General features: G+C 47.9%; 1 protein-coding gene across 2 annotated transcripts in view; it reads right to left on the bottom strand.

Moving 5' to 3' along the window:
* Nucleotides 1–17,308, bottom strand: part of OSBP2 (oxysterol binding protein 2) — a 229,594-nt gene extending 212,286 nt beyond the window's left edge. Inside the window, exons 1-2 of one of the 2 annotated variants that reach the window (XM_030915740.1) lie at nt 16,986–17,308; nt 16,703–16,841 (exon numbers count right to left, since the gene is read on the bottom strand). Coding sequence is in view for 1 of the 2 variants with exons in the window: in XM_030915739.1 (XP_030771599.1) it covers nt 15,490–16,133 (644 nt within the window). In the remaining variant the exon portion in view is untranslated. Of the gene's footprint in view, nt 1–15,489; nt 16,149–16,702; nt 16,842–16,985 lie in introns of those variants that run through there. The other variant, XM_030915739.1, reaches the window with a different exon arrangement.
* Nucleotides 17,309–22,530: the final 5,222 nt, after the last annotated feature.

Below are 22,530 nucleotides of genomic sequence, written 5' to 3'. Positions count from 1 at the left end.
ACTGATTCTGCTCTTCCTACGTGAACTGCACCTCTGAGTAACCAACGAGTAGCAGATGAGGGGAAGTTTCTCTTCATAGAAGTATTCTTGCTAAGGCAGGGCACAGTGGCTCATGTCTGTAATTCCAGCACTTTGGGAGGCTGAGGAGAGGGATTACCTGAGGTCAGGAGTTCAAGACCAGCCTGGCCAACATGGTGAAACCCTGTCTCTACGAAAATACCAAAAAAATTAGCCAGGCATGGTGGTGCACGTCTATAATCCCAGCTACTCGGGAGGCTGAGGCAGGAGAATTGCTTGAACCTGGGAGGCAGAGAATACAGTAAGCTGAAATTGTGCCACTGCACTCCAGCCCGCGCAACAAAGCGAGACTCCATTTCAAAAACAAAAACAAAAAAAAAAAAAAAAAAAACCAGTATCCCTGCTAATAAATGAAGATGAAATGATAGAATCAGACTAATCTGGGCTGGGCAAGGTGGCTTACATCTGTAATACCAGCACTTTGGGAAGCCAAGCATGGGATCACTGGAGCCCAGCAGTTCCCAGACCAGCCTGGGTAACACAGCAAGACCCCATATCTTTAAAAAGAAATTAAAAAAAAAAAATTAGACTAATTTGGCCAGGCACCGTGGCTCATGCCTGTAATCCCAGCACTTTGGGAGGCTGAGGCAGGCTGATCATGAGGTCAAGAGATTGAGACCATCCTGGCCAACATGGTGAAACCCTGTCTCTACTAAAAATACAAAAATTAGCCAGGTGTGGTGGTGTGCACCTGTAGTCCCAGCTACTCAGGAGGCTGAGGCAGGAGAATCACTTGAACCTGGGAGGTGGACTTTGCAGTGAGCCAAAGTCGCACCACTGCACTCCAGCCTGGCGACAGAGTGAGACTCCGTCTCAAAAAAAACAAAAAATACTGGCCAGGCGCGGTGGCCCACGCCTGTAATCCCAGCACTTTGGGAGGCCGAGGAGGGCGGATCACGAGGTTAGGAGATCGAGACCATCCTGGCTAATGCAGTGAAACCCCGTCTCTACAAAAAATACAAAAATTAGCCGGGTATGGTAGCACATGCCTGTGATCCCAGCTACTCAGGAGGCTGAGGCAGAGAGTCGTTTGAACCTAGTAGGCAGAGGCTGAAGTGAGCCAAGATCATACCACTGCATTCCAGCCTGGGTGACAGAGCGAGATTCCATCTCAAAAAAAAAAAAAAAGATTTAGACTACTCTAAGATTGATCATCACTAGCTGCTAACATCACAATAAAAGAGAAGCCACCAGCTCCTGATAGAAGAACACACCACCACCTATTCAACTTTCTAGATCCATCTGTCAAACTAACATGGAGGAGAAAGGAACATGTTAACCTACACCAGGAAAATGCCATCAGCAAAATCCAGACTGTGGGAAATTCTACAGGTAGATATTGTTTGAGTCCCAATACAAACAAACGTATCAAAAAAAAAATTCATGACATTTGAAACCACTGAAACTGTGAACACTGATTGGATATCTGATGATAAGGAATTATTGTTAATTTGTTTTAGTTGTAATAGTGGTATTGTGGATATGTTTTTTTTTATTTATTTTATTGTATTATTATTATTATTATTATTATTATTATTATTGAGACAGAGTTTTCGCTCTTGTTGCCCAGGCTAGAGTGCAACAGCGCAGCCTCAGCTCGCTGCAACCTCTGCTTCTTGGGTTCAAGTGATTCTCCTGCCTCAGCCTCCCCAATAGCTGGGAATACAGGCACCCGCCACCACACCCAGCTAATTTTTTATATTTAGTAGAGATGGGTTTTCACCATGTTGGTCAGGATGGTCTCGAGCTCCTGACCTCAGGTGATCCACTCACCTTGGCCTCCCAAAGTGCTGGGATTACAGGCATGAGCCAACCCCCCTGGCCTGTGGATATGTTTTTAAAATCCTTACCCTTGGCTGAGCACAGTGGCTCATGCCTGTGAAACTCCATCTCTACAAAAATTAAAAAATTAGCCAGGAATGATGGGAGGTGCCTATAATCCCAGCTACTAGGGAGGCTGAGGTGGAAGAATTGCTTGAACCCAGGAGGCAGAGGCTGCAGTGAGCCAAGATCATGCCATGGCACTCCAGCCTGGGTGACAGAAGAGACTCCATCTCAAAAAAATAAAAAAATAAAAAAATCTTTATCCTTTAGAGATATATACTGAAACACTCACAGGTAAAATATCATATTTAGAATTCACTTTAAAATGATATGAGGGGGGCCGGGCGCGGTGGCTCAAGCCTGTAATCCCAGCACTTTGGGAGGCCGAGACGGGCGGATCACGAGGTCAGGAGATCGAGACCATCCTGGCTAACACGGTGAAACCCTGTCTCTACTAAAAAAAATACAAAAAACTAGCCGGGCGAGGTGGCAGGCGCCTGTGGTCCCAGCTACTCGGGAGGCTGAGGCAGGAGAATGGCAAGAACCCGGGAGGCGGAGCTTGCAGTGAGCTGAGATCCAGCCACTGCACTCTAGCCTGGGCGACAGAGCGAGACTCTGTCTCCAAAAAAAAAAAAAAAAAAAAGATATGAGGGGGACTGAGATTAAACAAGATTGGCCTAGAAGTTAATAATTGTTGAAACTAGGTAATTGGTACATGAGGGTTCGTTATGCTATTGCCTACTCTTATATATGTTTAAAATTCTTCATAACAAAGAGTTTTAAATATACATTAATACAATGAGCTCTCAATATCCTCACATATTCTTAGCTCATGTAAGCCTTAGAAAAGGGGCTGAACAGCCAGGCGAGGTGGTTGTCGCCTATAATCCCAGCACTTTGGGAGGCCGAGGTGGGTGTATCACCTGAGGTCAGGAGTTCAAGACCAGCCTGGCCAACAGGGCAAAACCCTGTCTCTACTAAAAATGCAAAAGTTAGCTGGACATGGTGGCAGGCGCCTGTAATCCCATCTACTCGGGAGGGTGAGGCAGGAGACTCGCTTGAACCCAGGAAGTAAAGGTTGCAGTGAGTCGAGACTGCGCCACTGCACTCCAGCCTGGGCAACAAGAGCAAGACTCTGTCTCAAAAAAAAAAAAAGAAAGAAAAAAGAAAAGGGGCTGAAGAAGCTGGGCCATGTGTAGCCTCGTGGTCACTGCGTTCTCCTAGCAATTCATTGACTCCCCCTGGGCTAACAATGGTTCAGGCTGCATGTTGGGTCTTTATACCAGGAACAAAACACAAAATTACAAAAAGTACATTTTCTTTTTTCTTTTTTTTCTTTTTTGAGAAGGAGTCTCGCTCTGTCACCAGGCTGGAGTGCAGTGGTGCAATCTCAGCTAACTGCAAGCTCTGCCTCCCGGGTTCACGCCATTCTCCTGCCTCAGCCTCCCCAGTAGCAGGGACTACAGGCGCCCGCCACCGTGCCCGGCTAATTTTTTTTTGTCTGTATTTTTAGTAGAGAGGGGGTTTCACCATGTTAGCCAGGATGGTCTTGATCTTCTGACCTCATGATCCGCCCTCCTTGGCCTCCCAAAGTGCTGGGGTTACAGGCGTGAGCCATGGCGCCTGGCCCAAAAAGTACATTTTCTATAAAAATGCTTCACTTAAGGCCAGGCGCGGTGGCTCATGCCTGGAATCCTAGCACTTTGGGAGGCTGAGGTGGGTGGATCACTTGAGATCAGGAGATCGAGACCATGCTGGCCAATACGGTGAAACCTCGTCTCTACTAAAAATGCAAAAATTAGCTGGGCGTGGCGGCGCGAGCCTGTAATCCCACCTACTCGGGAAGCTGAGGCAGAAGAATCGCTTGAACATGGGAGGCGGAGGTTGCAGTGAGCTGAGATCACGCCACTGCACTCCAGACTGGCGACAAAGCTAGACTCCGTCGCAAAAAAAAAAAAAAAAAAAAAAAAAAAAAAAAAAAGCTTCAGTGAAATTTGAGAGTCTTCCAAGTATAAGGCCCTAGGCCCAGCACTCTAGAGGACACTACATTGAGAAGACATGGCCCCATGTTCTGGTGGGAGGAGGGAGGTCTTGATCTAATGGAGAGAGGACAAATACCCAGCTGATGGGGTGCATGGCCAAATGAAATAATACACAAAAAGGCATCCAGAGGAAGGACAGTTCCTCCAGATCGCTGCAGAAAATCCATATAGGTCCATGCCTGCCCAGCTAGTGATTTCAGCAGCAATGAGGAGGGGTCCTTCTGGCTAAGGGGATGGCAGGAAGATCTGGAGTGAGGAATGAAACGCATGTGGCTTGCAAAGGGGGAGTAAGGCAGGTTTGTTAGAAGGGTCAAGGCTGGAGGAAGATGAGTGATAGTGAAAAGAGAGGCGGGACCTGGCTGTGAAGGACAGTGACTGTCACGCTCAGGGTCAGGGCTTCATCTGGTGAGCCCAGGGAAACCACACCCTGTATTAGGAAGGCAGCACCTCCTGCTGCTTCAAAGGACAACGCAATCTGGCAGTTTCCTATGCAAGCTCAGCCATGCCATCTGCCCTTCTCTTGGTTTCAGGCAATGGCCCAGCAATGCAGATCGAATGGTGTGAGTCAAGATTGTTAAATCGGTATTAAATGTAGAGCTGTGGCTGCGCATGTGACAAGATGCCAAATGGAATGAAGCATCACTAAGCAATCAGAACTCCAAGTACTCTTTAAAAAAAAAAAAAAAAAGTAAGGCAACATGGCAAAGCATTGCACATAAAAGAAAAAAGTGTACAGCACCCAGCATGACCCCAAAACTTATTGACAGTTTGCTCCATGTGTATGATTATGAAAGGGGCCTCTTAAAGCCACATCTCTGTGTGGTGACACCTGCTGTGTGATTCACCACACACCAAGCTGCCAATTTCAATTTTATTCAGAGGTGTTTCTTACCATCTACTCTCTCCATGTGTCAGCATCCAGCAGTCATCCAGGGAATAGGCCCCACTTCCCCTCTCTTTCCCCTTGGGATAAGCATATATTGATCTTGTTCTAGGGAACCTCACAGTCTTTTCATAGACCTCTCCTTCTTTACTACTGACATAGTTTGCCAGTTTTATCCCAAAAGACTACAGGGGAAGTGAAAGCCACATGTTCGACTATCCAGGGGCTCCCACAAAGCACTTTGCCTGAACCTTTTGGCCTCTTACTGAATGACCAGGGTGTGTGCACACTTCCCCACCTCTCCTCCACTCCAGTTGTGTGACAGTGCTATGCAGGTCTGTTACTCACACTGCCTTGCACATTGTGGTCACTGCAGGAGATCAATAAACAATAAACAATATGACCAAAGCTAGAGTGGGCTGAAATGTCACAAACATTTCAGACTTCTTGTCAGGAACTAATCTTGGATTAACAGACCCTCCCTGAGAAAAGTACAAGGTTCAAGAGCAGCAGCTGAAGAACTCACAGCTGATACTCCACCAAAGGCGCAAAAATACTGGGGAGGCCGGACACAGTGGCTCCCGCCTGTAATCCCAGCACTTTGGGAGGCCAAGGCGGGTGGATCACGTGAGGTAGGGAGTTCGAGATCAGCCTGGCCAACATGGAGAAACCCTGACTCTACTAAAAATACAAAATTAGCCGGGCATGGTGGTGCATGCCTGTAATCCCAGCTACTCGAGAGGCTGAGGCAGGATAATCGCTTAAATCCGGGAGGCAGAGGTTGTGGTGAGCCAAGATCACGCCACTGCACTCCAGCCTGGTAAACAAGAGCAAAATTCCATCTCAAAAAAAAAAAAAAAAAAAACTACTGGGGAGGAAGGGGTCCATGTAGCAAGTGTACCCCAGTCACATGCAAAAACCAAGCTGCCAGATGGCCTTAGGCAAGGTCTAGATCAGACAAGTGTTTGTGAAGCAATCCAGGGCTAATCACACAGCCAGGAGTGCCACAGAGCAGGCACTCAGCACACAGAGCAGCAGACATGCTATGTGTTTGACACCCTGCAAGACTGGCACGTGGCCTTCTCTGATCAGAGACAAGAGGCCACTCCATCACTCAAAGCCAAGTATGGGCATTCACTCTCCCTGAACCAGCCCTTACCCTGACTGACGTCACTGATGTCTGCAAGGAGGAAGGAGTTCACACCTGTGCAGAAAAGAGTTCACATAGCAAGCCTGAGACTGCCCGTCCTTTGACATGCCTGCTTCCAAGGGGCCTTTGGCTGGTGTCTGGGAGCTTGAATTTGGGGAGGTTTCCCACCATTCTCTAACTGATAAGGGTGGCTCACTGTGCCTATACTGTTTGTGCAAACAATGTGACTTATGGCAAATATCTGCTTTCCAGCTCACACCTGTAATACCAGCACTTTGGGAGGCTGAGATCACCTGAGGTCAGGAGTTCAAGACCAGCCTGGCCAACATGGTGGAATCCCATCTCTACTAAAAATACAAAAATTAGCCAAAAATCTCTTGAACCCAGGAGGCTGAGGTTGCAGTGAGCCAGGACAGCACCACTGAACTCCAGCCTGGGCAACACAGCAAGACTCTATCTCAAAAAAAAAAAAAAAATCTGGTTTCCTTCTGGGAATCTGGAATTCGGGTATGTGCCAAACAGAAGGTGCCCACATGATGAACTCCCAGTGAAAACCCTGGGTTCTGAGTCTCTAAGGAGCTTCCCTGGTTGGCAGCATTTCACATGCATTGTCACAACTCGGTGGTGGAGGGATTAAGCGCATGTTGTGTGACTCCACTGGGAGAGGACCCCTGGAAGCTTGCAGCTGGTTTTCCCAGACTTCACTCTGTTTCTTTGCCATTGTGCTTTCTTTGCATCCTTTCATTATAATAAAGCATAGCTGTGGGTACAACTATTAGGTTGGTGCAAAGCTAATCACAGTTTTTGTCATTAATATATGCTGAGTCCTGTGAGTCCTCCAAGTGGGCCATTGAGCCTGGGGTTACTCTTGGAGACTTCCGACCCAGGACCCCAGAGAAGAGTCTCCCCAGTGTGAGGTAGGTGAACACCTTTGCGTGGGTTGAGTCAGAAGACTGTGATTGAATCCTGGTGCTGTTCATGTACTTCCAGTTTTTTCCCCACGTAACAGGATGGCAAGACCAGCACCCCTGCACTGAAACCATAAACTGGAAACCACTCTGACACTTGCAGAATACCCCACAGACAAAAGATCCTATTATCCAGTTGGATATAACATTTTAGGGTAGAGGCCCCTTCTTTGATCAATAGCTGGCTTCCAACAGTGCAAGGCAAACCAACAGATGCACAGAAAACTACTTTTAAAAGCTATAAGGCCAGGCCAGGCACAATGGCTCACACCTGTAATCCCAGCACTTTGGGAGGCTAAGGCAGGCAGATCACTTGAGGTCAGGAATTTGAGACCAGACTGGATAACATGGTGAAACTCCGTCTCTACTAAAAATACAAAAATTAGCAGTGCATGGTGGTGGGCCCCTGTAATCCCAGCTACTCGGGCGACTAAGACAGGAGAATTGCTTGAACCTGGGAGGCAAAGGTTGTGGTGAGCCAGGATCGTGCCACTGCACTCCAGCCTGGGCAATAGAGGGAGACTCCGTCTTAAAAAAAAAAAAGGCCGGGCGCAGTGGCTCAAGCCTGTAATCCCAGCACTTTGGGAGGCCGAGACGGGCGGATCACGAGGTCAGGAGATCGAGACCATCCTGGCTAACACGGTGAAACCCCGTCTCTACTAAAAAAAAATACAAAAAGCTAGCGGGGCGAGGTGGCGGGCGTCTGTAGTCCCAGCTACTCGGGAGGCTGAGGCAGGAGAATGGCGTAAACCCGGAAGGCGGAGCGTGCAGTGAGCTGAGATCCGGCCACTGCACTCCAGCCCGGGCGACAGAGAAAAAAAAAGCTATAAGGCTGGGCGTGGTGGCTCACGTCTGTAATCCCAACACTTTGGGAGGCTGAGGCGGGTGGATCACCTAAGCTCAAGAGGTTGAGACCTGCTTGGCCAACATGGTGAAACCCCATTTCTACCAAAAATACAAAAATTAGCTGGGTGTGGTGGTGCACGCCTGTAATCCCAGCTACTCCAGAGGGTGAGGCAGGAGAATCGCTTGAACCCAGGAGGCAGAGATTTCAGTGAGCCAAGATTGTGCCACTGCACTTCAGCCTAGGCAACACATGAGACTCCATCTCAAAAAATAAAAAAAAATAAAGAAGATATTGATTCACTGAGTAGCCTACTACAACACGTTCAAACCTAGAAACGCATTATATCCACATTCCCACTGCTGCTTTTCTTGCACTCCTGGCTTAAGCCTGCAATCTCCAATTTATCTCCCTAGTTAACTTATTGCAGGAAACAAGTTTTTGAAATGGAAGACAAATTAAGAAAAATCCAAGTTTGGCATGAACATACTTGGCTTTCTGAAATCCCATAAACTCACAGGCAACCCTAATTCATTTACTTGCTCATCCATTCACAGACTAACCAAGCTACTGAGGATGTATCAGTGGCAAGTACTACTCCAGGCTCTATGTGGAATACAAAGAAGATGCCAAACTTGGCCATGGTATCCTCCTGAAACAAAGTTATCTGCAGAGAAGCTCAGACACACCCTGTAAATTCCCAAAGGAGGAAGACCTGGTTCTTTGGATCAGTCGGGGGCTATTCTAGGTATTTCAAACAGGAGAAATTCAATACAGGGATCTGCTTACACAGGAGAAGATACTGTTTTGTTTTGTTTTGTTTTTTTATTTATTTTTTGAGACAGAGTCTCACTCTGTCACCCAGGCTGGATTGCAGTAGCATGATCATGGCTCACTGCAACCTCTACCTCCCGGGTTCAAGAGATTCTCATGCCTCAGCCTCCTGAGTAGCTGGGGTTACAGGCACCCACCACCATGCCCAGCTAATTTTTGTATTTTTAATAGAGACAGGATTTCGCCACGTTGGTCAGGCTGGTTTTGAACTCCTGACCTCAGATGACCCACCCGCCTTGGCCTCCCAAAGTGCTGGGATTACAGGCGTGAGCCACCACGCCCGGCAGAGAAGGTACTATTTAAAGAGAAACCTGGAGAAGGTGAGACAACCCCAGGGTCATGGAGGTGGGGCACTAGCACCACAGCAAGGATGCACTGTCCAAGACAGAAGCTGGGACACCAGGTAAGCAGAAGGCAGACCTGAACCATGATGTGGCAGCTGAGATGCAGAGGAGGAGCTACAGGAGATAGACAGGCAGGACTTGGAAATTTCATCTGATGTGGGATGAGGGAGGGAAGAGGCAGCAAGTATGACTCAGAGGTATTCAGCTATTCATGGAAAGAGGAGAGTTAGGAGGGGGAGGCAGGTTTGGTGGGGAAAATGACAATTCATGTCACTAGAACTTGCTGAGAATGTTGGTATGCACTGTGCTCCTCCAAAATATGCTGCTAGTCCATTTGTCACCTCTTTGCAACAACTCTGTGCTAAATGCTAAGAAAATATACTTCAAATGCTCACACATGATCAACCTGTGCATTCCTTTTCGACCTCCTAACAGTCTCAGAGTATGTAATACTGAATAATAATTTCAAATTCAAGCTGAATTCAATAAAGCTACCTCCTGGGGTATCCAGCCCATTATGTGAGAAGTAACCCTGCACACTTGCACCCTCAACTTCATGTTTTCAGGGACACTTTGCAACTGGATGGACTTTTCCATCTCCAGCCTTTGAGTATTATCGAAATTGACATTGAAAACAGTAGTTGCTCATCATCACTGGCCATCAGAGAAATGCAAATCAAAACCACAATGAGATACCATCTCACACCAGTTAGAATGGCAATCATTAAAAAGTCAGGACACAATAGGTGCTGGAGAGGATGTGGAGAAATAGGAACACTTTTACACTGTTGGTGGGATTGTAAACTAGTTCAATGACTGTGGAAAACAGTATGGCGATTCCTCAAGGATCCAGAACTAGAAATACCATATGACCCAGCCATCCCATTACTGGGTATATACCCAAAGGATTATAAAGCATGCTGCTATAAAGACACATGCACACGTATGTTTATTGCGGCACTATTCACAATAGCAAAGACTTCGAATCAACCCAAATGTCCATCAGTGACAGACTGGATTAAGAAAATGTGGCACATATACACCATGGAATACTATGCAGCCATAAAAAGGATGAGTTTTGTGTCCTTTGTAGGGACATGGATGCAGCTGGAAACCATCATTCTTAGCAAACTATCACAAGAACAGAAAACCAAACACCGCGTGTTCTCACTCATAGGTGGGAATTGAACAATGAGATCACTTGGACTCAGGAAGGGGAACATCACACACCGGGGCCTATTATGGGGAGGGGCAAGGGGGAAGGGATGGCATTGGGAGTTATACCTGATGTAAATGACGAGTTGATGGGTGCTGACGAGTTGATGGGTGCAGCACACCAACATGGCACAAGTATACATATGTAACAAACCTGCACGTTGTGCACATGTACCCTAGAACTTAGACTATAATAACGAAAAAAAAAGAAAAAAAAAAGAAAACAGTACAATATTTCTCGATGCCCAGTTTTCACAGCAGTTGGCTTTTGAGAACTGAGTTCATGAGAAGGGTGAGTACACAGTCTATCCCAGAGGCAACAATGTCTTGGTGCTGCATCTTCTGTTACCTGGCCACTGTCCCAAAATGGGTGCAGCTCACCAACTGTTCAGTGGTCTTCCTCAGCCAAAGGATTTTTTTTTTTTTCTTTTTTTGAGATGTAGTTTCACTCTTGTTGCCCAGGCTGGAGTGCAATAGCACTCAGCTCACTACAACCTCTGCCTCCTAGGTTCAAGAGATTCTCCTGCCTCAGCCTCCTGAGTAGCTGGGATTACAGGCATGTGTCACTAGGCCTAGCTAAATTTTTTTTTATTTTTACTAAAGACGGCGTTTCACCATGTTAGTTAAGCTGGTCTCGAACTCCTGACCTCAGGTGATCCACCTGCCTCGGTCTCCCAAAGTGCTGGGATTACAGACATGAGCCACTGTGCCCAGTCAAGGACTTTCAAAATTTATTTTCACTTGACTGCAGCTATCTTTCTTACAGACCCAGGCTAATTTCTGGGAGGCATTCTTTGCTAACTGGCTTAGCCATTACTAAGCATAGATCAGTATGAACAATAAATAAATAATTTAAAATGCTTCTGTTTGAAATCATTTCCTGAGAAATAAATGTCATTTATAATGTCACCAAGCAGACAACTGGTATACAACAAAACAGAAGTTTGCCTAACATAATAATTGCTGTCATTAATGTAGATAAAAATTGTGTTTGGAACACTTTCTCCATAAAAACTTGCTGATGACAATACCTTTGAAAATTCTGTATCATGTAGGAATTCTTCTCTAATTTTATGGACTCACATGTTCCCTGTGAGATAAGAACTAGGGATAAATTTTTTCAAAGGGAACTTCCTGCAATAAAAAAAAAAAAAAACCGACATTGAACAAAAAACCATATTCCTATATTCTCCTTGTTAGTATCCAAATAAGCATATAATTAAGAATGCCAAGTAATGGAATAAGAATCTTGCCTTCTAGGCTGGGCTCGGTGGCTCACACCTGTTATTCCAGCACTTTGGGAGGCTGAGGCAAGCAGATCACGAGGTCAGGAGTTCGAGACCAGCCTGGCCAACACGGTGAAACCCTGTCTCTACAAAAAATACAAAAAAAAAAAAAATTAGCTGGGTGTGGTGGCATGCCTCTGTAATCCCAGCTACTCGGGAGGCTATGGCAGGAGAATTGCTTGAACCTGGGAGGCAGAGGTCATAGCGAGCCGAGATCGTGCCACTGCACTCCAGCCTGGGTGACAGAATCTTGTGTTCTGTCTTATTTATATTCCAAGCACGTTGTCAGAAAGAAGTAAAAATCTGCCAACAATTATCAATATCTCGTAGAAACACTTTTTACACATGATATTTATAAAGAGCATTTTAAAAAATTCCTAATAATACGAATGTTACTAAGCCCAACTATTGGTAAAATGTGCTTTCTTCCTTAGAATATACTTAAGCAATCAAATGAGCTTCTCGAGCAAAATTCAGGGCAGAAGTGTACCCGAGGAAGTCACACTGAAAGGAGAAATTTTAATCCAAACCCCCATTCTTTCGCTATTAAGGTAAAAATAATGGAAATGGAAATGCAGGTCAGGACCACAATGAGCGATCATAGTTTCTATTCGATTGGCAAAATCAATACTAACAATAGCAAGTGTTGCAAAGGACAAGGATCCACAGAATCTCTTTTTCGTGACCGGTGGGAATATAAATTTGTGCAACTGCTTTGGGAAACAGTTTGGCATTACGTAAGATGAACATTCACAATTCTCTACAACCCAGAAATTATACCCAAGAGAAATTCCTGCACACATACAGAATGTTTGTAGTGACCCATCGTCAGGAAAATGCAAAAGTAAAAGGTGCCACATTTGCACCCTGGACTTTATACAACAGTCAAAATAAGTCCTGCAAAAATAACATACTCTATATATTAGAAACCCTTTTTAAAATAAGGTTAAAGGTGACTGCATAGCCAGGCTCAGTGGCTCATGCCTGTAATCCCAGCAGTTTGGGAGGCTGAGGAGGGTGGATCACTTGAGGCCAGGAGTTTGAGACCAGCCTGGCCAACATAACGAAACCCCGTGTCTACTAAAAACACACAAAAAATTAGCTGGGCATGGTAGTGCGCGCCTGTGATCCCAGCTACTCGGGAGGCTGAGGCATGAGAATCACTGGAACCTGGGAGTGGGAGAGTGTAGTGAGCCAAGATCGGGCCATTGCACTCCAGCCTGGGCAACAGAACAACACTCTGTCTAAAAAAAAAAAAAAAAAAAAAAAGCAATAAAAAATATGGGCTCTTAAAAAGTATACCTAGATGAGATAAAATTAAATAAAATGGGGAGAAAAGTGAATGGTGACCAGGATTTGGAATGGTGGCTATCCTGGAGGAGGGGAGGCCAGAAGGTGGGATGCGATGGCAGGGGGCATAAGAAATAGGTGCCCACATTTTCTCCAAACACCAGGCTTCACTTAGTTAAAAATTAAAAAGTTGGCCAGGTACGGTGGCTCATGCCTGTAATCCCAGCACTTTGGGAAGCCAAGGCGGGAAGATCACGAAGTCAGGAGTTTGAGACCATCCTGGCCAACATGGTGAAACCCTGTCTCTACTAAAATACAAAAAATTAGCCAGGTGTGGTGGTGTGCACCTGTAGTCCCAGCTACTCAGGAGGCCGAGGCAGGGGAATTGCTTGAACCCAGAAGGCAGAGACTGCAGTTTGCTGAGATCACACCACTGCACTCCAGCCTGGCGACAGAGCGAGACTCTGTCTTAAAAAAAAAAAAAAAAAAAAGGTTGAGAGTGGTCTTTCCAAAAGGGGAGCCAGCAAGAGAAATGGCTCTGATCCCTTCTTCATCAGCCACATTACCCAGCAGGTAAGCCTGATTCTACCTGCCCCCAAGGAAAAGAGATCATGAATTTAAAAATTATTTCACTCTGTTTCCAACTCACGAGCACCCTAATCTCACCTCTATCCCTAACCACACCCATTTGGCCAACTGCTGAGAGCTGGGTGTCTGGAGAGGGCTGGAGGAGATAACACACATGCACGGCGCTGGGCACAAATGGCGCAACTGAAAACCCACCCTGCTGTCAGGGTTACATGACAGACCTGGAGGATGCTCAGTCCTTGATCCCAGCTGGCAGGATGGCCTATTCTGGAAGGGGGGATTCAGATCAGAAGCGGGGACAGAAGAGCAGCGTCAAACATCTCAAGTGGCAATTCCAGCTGCACCTCAAATGGGCCTTTTCTGCACATAAACTCATCTCTGGTGGCATTCGGACACTCAGCCTGCAAGCTGGCTGCCTCTGGGGAGGCCACTGAGGTTCATTCATTCAGCCTCAGTTCCCCTTTCCTGGCCAGCCTTGCATGGAATGCAGTGAAGGCACAGGGTCCTATAAATGTCAGGAATCGTTCATTCTACCCGGGTGAGGTCAGCAACAATTTGAACCACCTTAGAATCTCGAAAAGTCTGAAAAGGAAATTGCAGAGCTGGACTGTACATGCACACACACAAGAAACTTGTTCTTACTCCCTCCTCCCCCCAGAACTAGCATTTATCTTCACAACATTATCAGCAAGCAGTAAGAATTTTTCTTCGTTACCCAGAGAATCTACACATTTGAGATTACTCTGAAATGTCAACTGTCTACACATGTTATTTTAAGAAAAGAAGATTTGGGAGGCCGAGATGGGCGGGTCATGAGGTCAACAGATCAAGACCATCCTGGCCAACATGGTGAAACCCCGCCTCTACTAAAAATACAAAAATTAGCCGAGCATGGTGGTGCGAGCCTGTAATCCCAGCTACTCGGGAGACTGAGGCAGGAGAATTGCTTGAACCTGGGGGGCGGAGGGGGCAGTGAGCCAAGATTGTGCCACTGTACTCCAGCCTGGGTGACAGAGCAAGACTCCGTCTCAAAAACAAAAACAACAAAAAACAAAACCCTGTAGTGGATGACTTGAAGGGATACTGTTGGCTGAATGAAGCGAATGAAGTGACCTGAATTTCAGCAACAGCAAGTCAAGGTCCTTCTGTGTGCAACAATGAAACAGTGCTTCTCAGAGTGTGGTCCTGGACCAGCATCACCAGCCACGCCTGGGAAGTTATTAGAAAAGCCGAATCTCAGGCCCTTCCCCTAGGCCCACTGCATCAGAAACTCAGTGGGGAGGCCCAGCACTTTGTGTTCCAAGAAGTTCTTCAGAGAATGCTGATGCACGCTCAGGTTTGAGAACCACTGGCATAGACTGATCTGAGTTCTCAAGGCTTAAACCAACCATCCCCAGGAAGCAGACTCAGGGAAGAGCCAGTAAGAAAGCAAAGGGAGGCTTCACTAACCTCCTCCTTTCAACCAGTTTCAGTGGGAAGACAATGTTAGCTCTCTCACTGCTGGACTTCAATTTTGAATCCCATGCTGGTTCTGGAATAAGAAAGGAGGGCAGCAAAACACTTCCTGGTTCTCCACAAAACACCAAGATGGACTCCTGAAGGCCAGGAGCCGTGTCCAATGCATCTGTGAGTCTGTGGTGCCCAGCCCGAGGCCTGGCAACCAGAGGCATCAGGAAAGGTGGGAGTAACTGCCCCAGGCGGGAAGAATAAGCAGCCCTTCCTAAGAGTGTGGGTCCTAAGGACTGAACAAGGTGACTGTCTCCCTAAATCCCAAACACACAATGATGTTAGCTCCCGAACCAGAAAGGGCAAGGACTTTGAAGTGCTGACTCTAGCTAGCTGCCCCAAGCCCCACAAATGCCAAGCAGGAGAGAACTGAGGCCCCAGATCACTCCCTTACCTCCCCACTTGCCCAAAAATCCAAGTTTGCCAGAGGTCATGTCCACAGATCACATTCAACCTTGCCAGAGGTCAGGGCCCCCAGCCCTTGGCGGCGGGCCAGAAGTGTGCCTCCTGCTGGAACGCACGCCCCTAAACATCTTTAGACTAGCGGCAGTGTCCCCCAACCCTGGAGGCCCTCCATCACCATCCCTGCAGCATCATCACCCTCCAACCCCCATGTCCCACCCTGGAGCTGCCATACCTGTAGTAAGAGAGCAAACCATTGCCCAGCACGAACCAGCGGCGCTGGTAACCCTTCAGATAGTTGGTCCACTTGAGGAGCCAGCCCTCGAAGCTGTCCAGAGGCAGTAAGGCCAATGGGGCACTGGAGGTCGTGCCAGTCCCCGACATTGGAACCCCAAGAGGAGTCTTCGCCTGCCCTGGTCGCAGAAGAGGCAGGGGCTTTAACGCTGGCAGCGATCCCGACTCGGGTCTGAGAAAGGGCGCGCTCCCCACCGCTCGGGAGAGCGGCTCTGATGCGGCCTTAGTGAAGGGCCCAGCCCCTACACCTGAACTTGACTCTGACCCCGGCCGCGACCCCTGCAGCAGTTCCGATGCCTGCCCAGCCCCTGGTTCCGGCTCAGACGTCGTCTCGGACACAGGCTCCGATCTTGGCACTGCCTCCGAAACTGCCTCTGACACCTGTTCTGACAGCGGTCCCCGCTCCGCTTCGGGCACGGGCTGGGGCTGGGGCTTGGGCTCCGGCCCGGAGCCGGACGTGGAAGCGCTCATGCCCGGCGCCGCCGTGTGGCACGACAGGCAGGGGACAACCGTGAACAGCGACGAAAGCCCGCGGGAGCGGCCGCCACAGCCGCCGCCTCGGCTCGGAGCGGCCGCTTTCCCCATAGAGCCGACCGACCCGCGCGCGGCCGAGAGGCCAGTGGGGGCGGGGGGCAGGCCGGGGGCGCAGTCACGTGCGCGCGGCGCGAGACGGGGGCGCGCGCGGGTCCCTCCGCGGCCCCATGCGCCCCGCGCCCGCCAGCGCCCGCCGGCTGTCGTGCTCTCGGCCAGCCGCGGGCCAGGTTTGGCTTCTAGGTTCTCCCTCGGTCCGGCGGGTGGAAGGAGCCCTGAAAACACCTGTGGGCGGCGAGCTCGGCGGGCAGGCAGGCGACGCGAAGGGGATGGCGCGCTTCAGGCCACGTTCCCTGCTGCGGCCCAACCCGTGCCAGGCGCTGGAGGAACAATGATGAATGCGGAGCCCGTCGGCTCCCAGCGCAGCTCTGCCCACGGGACCCTGCGCCGACGCCCCCTCCCCCAATCCGGGCTGGGGTGGGTTCGCTCTCCGCCACCCAGGAAAGCCAGGCGGGAAGCAGGTATGGCACCCAGAGGCCATGAAATGCGCACGAAGCACAGGGGCCAGCCGGGTGGTGCTAAAAGCTAAGGACGACGCCCCCGCCCCCCATGGCAGCCATTACCTGTCTGTGGGTCGCTCCTGCGGCCACCAGAAGCGGTGGCCCCAAGCCGCCTCCACCACCGCCTCCACCTCCTAAGCCAACTGGACTACGGTTCGTGCTAGGGGCGCTTCGCTGCAAGTGGCGACATCGTTCGGATTCTCTAAACAAATATGGGAAGACTTTTTGTAAACCAAGCTTCTTAGTACAAGAAACATCTCAAAGTGGGGTTCTTAACTTGGACCTCCTGGGATCCCTGGGTAGGCTGGCAGTCTGTGAGGCTTCCGCAGTAGTTGTGCAGGTTTACCTGTTTGTGCATTTTTCCAGAATAGGTCCATAATTTTCATGAGATTCCCAAAGGAGGCTGTGACCCCAGAATGGTTAAAACATCAGCGAATTTCGGCCCACCCCACGCCTTTTTTTTTTTTTTTTTTTCTTTTTTTTCTTGAGACTGAGTCTCACTCAGTAGCCCAGGCTGGAATGCAGCGGCGTGATCTTGGTTCACCATAGCCTCCGCTTCCCAGGTTCAAGTAATTCTCCTGCCTCGGCCTCCCTAATAGCTGGGATTCCAGGGCCCGCACAATGCCCAGCTAATTTTTGTATTTTTAGTAGAAACCGGGTTTCACCATGTTGGTCAGGCTGGTCTTCAACGCCTGTCCTCAGGTGATCCTCCCGCCTCAGCCTCCCAAAGTGCTAGGATTACAGGCGTGAGCCACTGTGCCCAGCCATCAGTGATTTTTTTTTCTTAAGAATCTATCCGGCTGCCGGGCGCCGTGGCTCACACCTGTAATCCCAGCACTTTGGGAGGCTGAGGAGGGCAGATCACAAGGTCTGGAGATCGAGACCATACTGGCTAACACGGTGAAACCCTGTCTCAAGTTTACGGTTACTACAAATAATCAGAAATACAAATGGAAAGACTGAATATTGGGTTTCTGTCCAGACCTTTCCAGCTTAGACCTCTCTGCAGCCTCCCCTTAGTTCATCATCATGTCTTACTCTCCCCTTACCCACCTATTCTTTCCTGATCTTTGCTTGTGACAAGATGACCTGTGTAAGGACTGCCTCCTACATGAAGTGGTCCCCAGAAGGAAGCAGATTGGAAGGTCCTAGAAATAGGAGGTGTAGACATCCACTGAACAGGAGCCCCTGACATCTTTGCTGGTGACTTTGAGACCTTCCTCAGGCACTTGTCTTTGAATGGTGGTCTTATCTGCAATTTTGGTGTGAGCTCTGGAGCGCAGAGAACCGCCCATCTTGGTCTGTCCCGTATGTATGACGGTGACCCTCAAACTTCAGTGTGCTGAGTCACCCCAAGGAAAAGTGATTGCCTCTGGAGTACAGTGGGGGACAGAACTGGACAACTGGGAAATGAGGTGGAATGCTTGCTTTTCACTTAAGCTTTGAACTTTTTGTATATTTTACTGTGTATGTTTCACTGTGTGTATGTTTCACCTATTCAAAATAATGATAATAATTGTTAAAATCACCCTAGAGAGGTTTATTAGAAATTCGCTTTTCCGGCCGGGAGCGGTGGCTCAAGCCTGTGATCCCAGCACTTTGGGAGGCCGAGACGGGCGGATCATGAAGTCAGGAAATCGAGACCATCCTGGCTAACACGGTGAAACCCCGTCTCTACTAAAAATACAAAAAAAAAAAAAAAAAAAAACTAGCCGGGCGTGGTGGCCGGCGCCTGTAGTCCCAGCTACTCGGGAGGCTGAGGCAGGAGAATGGCATAAACCCGGGAGGCGGAGCTTGCAGTGAGCTGAGATCCGGCCACTGTACTCCAGCCTGGGCGGCAGAGCGAGACTCCGTCTCAAAAAAAAAAAAAAAAAAAAGAAATTCGCTTTTCCAGGGCTGGGCACGGTGGCTCATGCCTGTAATCCCAGCACTTTGGGAGGCCGAGGTGGCAGATCATGAGGTAAGGAGTTCGAGAGCAATCTGGCCAACATAATGAAACCCTGTCTTTACTAAAAATACAGAAAATTAGCTGGGTGTGGTGGTGTGTGCCTGTAATCCCAGCTACTTGGGAGGCCGAGGCAGGAGAATCACGTGAACCCAGGAGGCAGAGGTTGCAGTGAGCTGAGATTACAACATTGCACTCCAGCCCGGGCAACAATGCGAGACTCCATCTTAGTAAAAAACAAAAGAAAAAGAAATTCGCTTTTCCATCCCCAGTAAATCAGAGGTGGAATCCAGGAACATGCTTTTTTCTTTCTTTCTTTCTTTCTTTTTCTTTTCTTGAGACAGTGTCTTCCTCTGTCACCTAGTCTGGAGTGCAGTAGTGCAATCATGGCTCACTGCAGCCTTGACATTCAGGAGTCAAGTGGTCCTCCCACCTCAGCCTCCAGACTAGGTGGAACTACAGGAATGTGCCACCACACCCGGCTAATTAAAAAAAATTTTTTTGTAGAGATGGAGTCTCCCTATGTTGCCCAGACTGGTCTCAAACTCCTGGGCTCAGGGAATCCTCCTGTCTTGGCCTCCCAAGGTGTTGGGATTACAGGAATGAGCCACCTCCTCCAGCCAGGAACATGCATTTTATTATTTATTTATTCATTTATTTTGAGATGGAGTCTTGCTCTGTTGTCCAGGCTGGTGAGCAGTTGGCGCGATCTCGGCTCACTACAACCTCTGCCTCCTGGGTTCAAGCGATTCTCGTGCCTCAGCCTCCCAAGTAGCTGGGATTACAGGCATGCATCCTCAGGCCCAGATAATTTTTGTATTTTTAGTAGAAACGGGGTTTTGCCATATTGGTCAGACTAGTCTCGAACTCCTGACCTCAGGTGATCCACCTGCCTCGGCCTCCCAAAGTGTTAGGATTACAGGCATGAGGTACCACGCCCGGCTGGGAACCTATATTTTAATGATTTCCCAGAGGTTTTGCACGTGGGTGGATTATGGACCACATTTTGGTGGACAGTGATGTGGAAGGAACATCTAGGGCTTTGGGAGTCGGACCCACTAAAGAAATCCCAGTTCGGCCACTCCCTTTATGTGGGTCCTTCAATGACCCTGCTGAGCTTCCACTTGCTCATCTGTAAAATGAGGATAATAACAACTACCTGTCAGGTTGTAATGAAATCGTGTGTATAAAGCATATTTGACACAGTAAGTTCTCAGTAAATATTCTCTAGTTATTTACTAGAGGGTTCTCTGTGAAATATTTGGTGAAATGAACTAAACAGAGGCCAGAGCAGAAGGAGATGAGACCAAGGTTGACAAGCTTGGGAAATAACCAACAATGGGCAAAGCTCAGTGCCTGCTATGTATGCATCAGATGCGTCTGCAACCCTTAAGGAAGGAAGCTGTCTAGTAAACAAATACTTAAGGATATGTTTTGACTACTGCAATAAATTGCCAAGCGTTCAAAGATGACAGGGCCTGCCATCTTCTTTAGTTCTGCCAGAGAGAGTGAAGAAGGAGTCACAGAAGGGACAACATTTGCACTGAGTCCAAGGGATAAGGAGTGAAAGGGCATTCAAGGTGAAGGAACCAGCGTACTGTAAGTCCTATGTTGGGAAAAAACAGCTTGTCTGGGAAGTGATAAATAGCTCATCATATTTGGAAGAGTAAGACGGGAGATGAGTGGGCACCACACTGCGAGGAATGCTCTTTAGCCTACAGAAAGAAGGACTCCTGGGGACAAAGGAGATTTTTAAAATTGTATTTATATATGCATTTATTTGTGTATTCGCTCTGTCACCCAGACTGGAGTGCAGTGGCCCGATCTCGGCTCACTGCAACCTCTGCCTCCCAGGTTCAAGCAATTCTCCTGCCTCAGCCTCCCGAGTAGCTGGGATTACAGGCGTACACCACTGCACCTGGCTAATTTTTTGTATTTTTAGGAGAGATGGGGTTTCACCATGTTGGCCAGGCTGGTCTTGAACTCCTGACCTCAGGTAATCCACCCACCTTGGCCTCCTAAAGTGCTAGGATTATAGGCTTGAGCCACTGCGCCCAGCCCAAAGGAGATTTTTTTTTACCAACTACAAGTCTGGGGCAGGAAATATGCAAGATGAGCCTGCCTGGGACATTTTGTCATGCCAGAAAGTGAAAAGGCTATTCAAGACCACTGTTGTGTCAAAAGCACTCAGGGGCCAACTTAAAGGGGCTTGCAGTGGCCAAGGTGGAAGAATACGAGCAAAAAGAATAATGATTGCAATGGGCTGAAACATCAACTGTATTAAAATCCATAAATTAAATGCATAAGTTCCTAAAGTTACACACACACACACACACAAACCCCACTAAAACAAAAACCCACCTATTGGTCATATGTGGAGGTTACCACAGTACCAATTGATTATTCTGAAAATTGACAAAGGGAAAGAATTAAGTCTGTATCCTATCCTTGTTTTACAAACTATCTCATAGTAACAAAGAGTTTATGAAGGAAAAATGTGTATAGAAGAATTAGCTAGACCAGGTGCAGTGACTCATGCCTGTAATCTCAACACTGGGAGGCCAAGGCAGCTGGATCCCTTGAGCCCAGGAGTTTGAAACCAGCCTGGGCAACATAGTGACAACCCATCTCTACAAAGGAAAAAAATAAATAAATAATTAGCTAATACATGCAGAAGGAGGCCAGCTGCAGTGGCTCATGCCTGTAATCCCACCACTTTGGGAGGCCAACGCAGGTGAATTGCTTGAGTCCAGGAGTTTGAGACCAACCTGAGCAACATAGTGAAACCCCATCTCTACAAAAAATACAAAAATTAGCTGGGCGTGGTGGTGTGTGCCTGTGGTCCCAGCTACTCAGGAGGCTGAAGTGGGAGGATCACATGAGCCTGGAAGGTGGAGGTTGCAGTGAGCTAAGATCATGCCATTGCACTCCAGCCTGGGTGACAGATCAAGGCACTGTCTCAAAAAATAATAATAATAATAATAAATGAAAATAATAAATCCAGAAGGAATTAAAGAACTAGAAAAAAATGATATTTGCCAACACCTGATGAAATACTGTAATGGACCAAATAATCACCAATAGTTACTAAGTAATGGGATTGATGGGGAACTTCATAAAGGATCAGGCTGACATCAGCTGATTCTACCTGTTGATCTTAGCATCACCAAAAGTACAACAGGATATTATGTGCCTCCCTATTTGACCAAGTAGGAAAAACAGCACCACCTATGATTTTTATACCACCTCCCTCCTTTCAAAAAAACTAAATCTGTTTAGTTTTTAGTTTGTACAGTACTTTTAAAATGCAGGAGACAGAGGGACATGCTAAATGACCGAAGGAGTCAATCAATCAAATCCGAAAATAGACAAATCTACATCCTAACGACAAGCTTTATTCAATAAATGCATGGCCTAGGAAAAGGAAGTGAATTGGAAAATGTTATCACCAGATACAGTGTGTGAACTTTATTTTAATCCTAATTCAAACAAACCATTAAAAAAAGTACTGGCCGGGCGCAGTGGCTCAAGCCTGTAATCCCAGCACTTTGGGAGGCCGAGACGGGCGGATCACGAGGTCAGGAGATTGAGACCATCCTGGCTAACATGGTGAAACCCCGTCTCTACTAAAACAAATACAAAAAACTAGCCGGGCGAGGTGGCGGGTGCCTGTAGTCCCAGCTACTCAGGAGGCTGAGGAAGGAGAATGGCGTAAACCTGGGAGGCGGAGCTTGCAGTGAGCTGAGATCTGGGCACTGCACTCCAGCCTGGGCGACAGAGCAAGACTCCGTCTCAAAAAAAAAAAAAAAAAAAAAAAATACTGCTGGGGATGGTGGCCCACGCCTGTAAACCCAGCACTTCAGGAGGCCAAAGCAGGTGGATCACCTGAGGTCAGGAGTTCGAGACCAGGCTGGTCAACATGGCAAAACCTTGTCTCCACTAAAAA

Source organism: Rhinopithecus roxellana, chromosome 13, assembly GCF_007565055.1.
Source record: "Rhinopithecus roxellana isolate Shanxi Qingling chromosome 13, ASM756505v1, whole genome shotgun sequence".
NCBI classification, from domain to species: domain Eukaryota; kingdom Metazoa; phylum Chordata; class Mammalia; order Primates; family Cercopithecidae; genus Rhinopithecus; species Rhinopithecus roxellana.
Note: the sequence above shows the minus strand (reverse complement) of the source record. Positions and strands in the feature narration are given on the sequence as shown.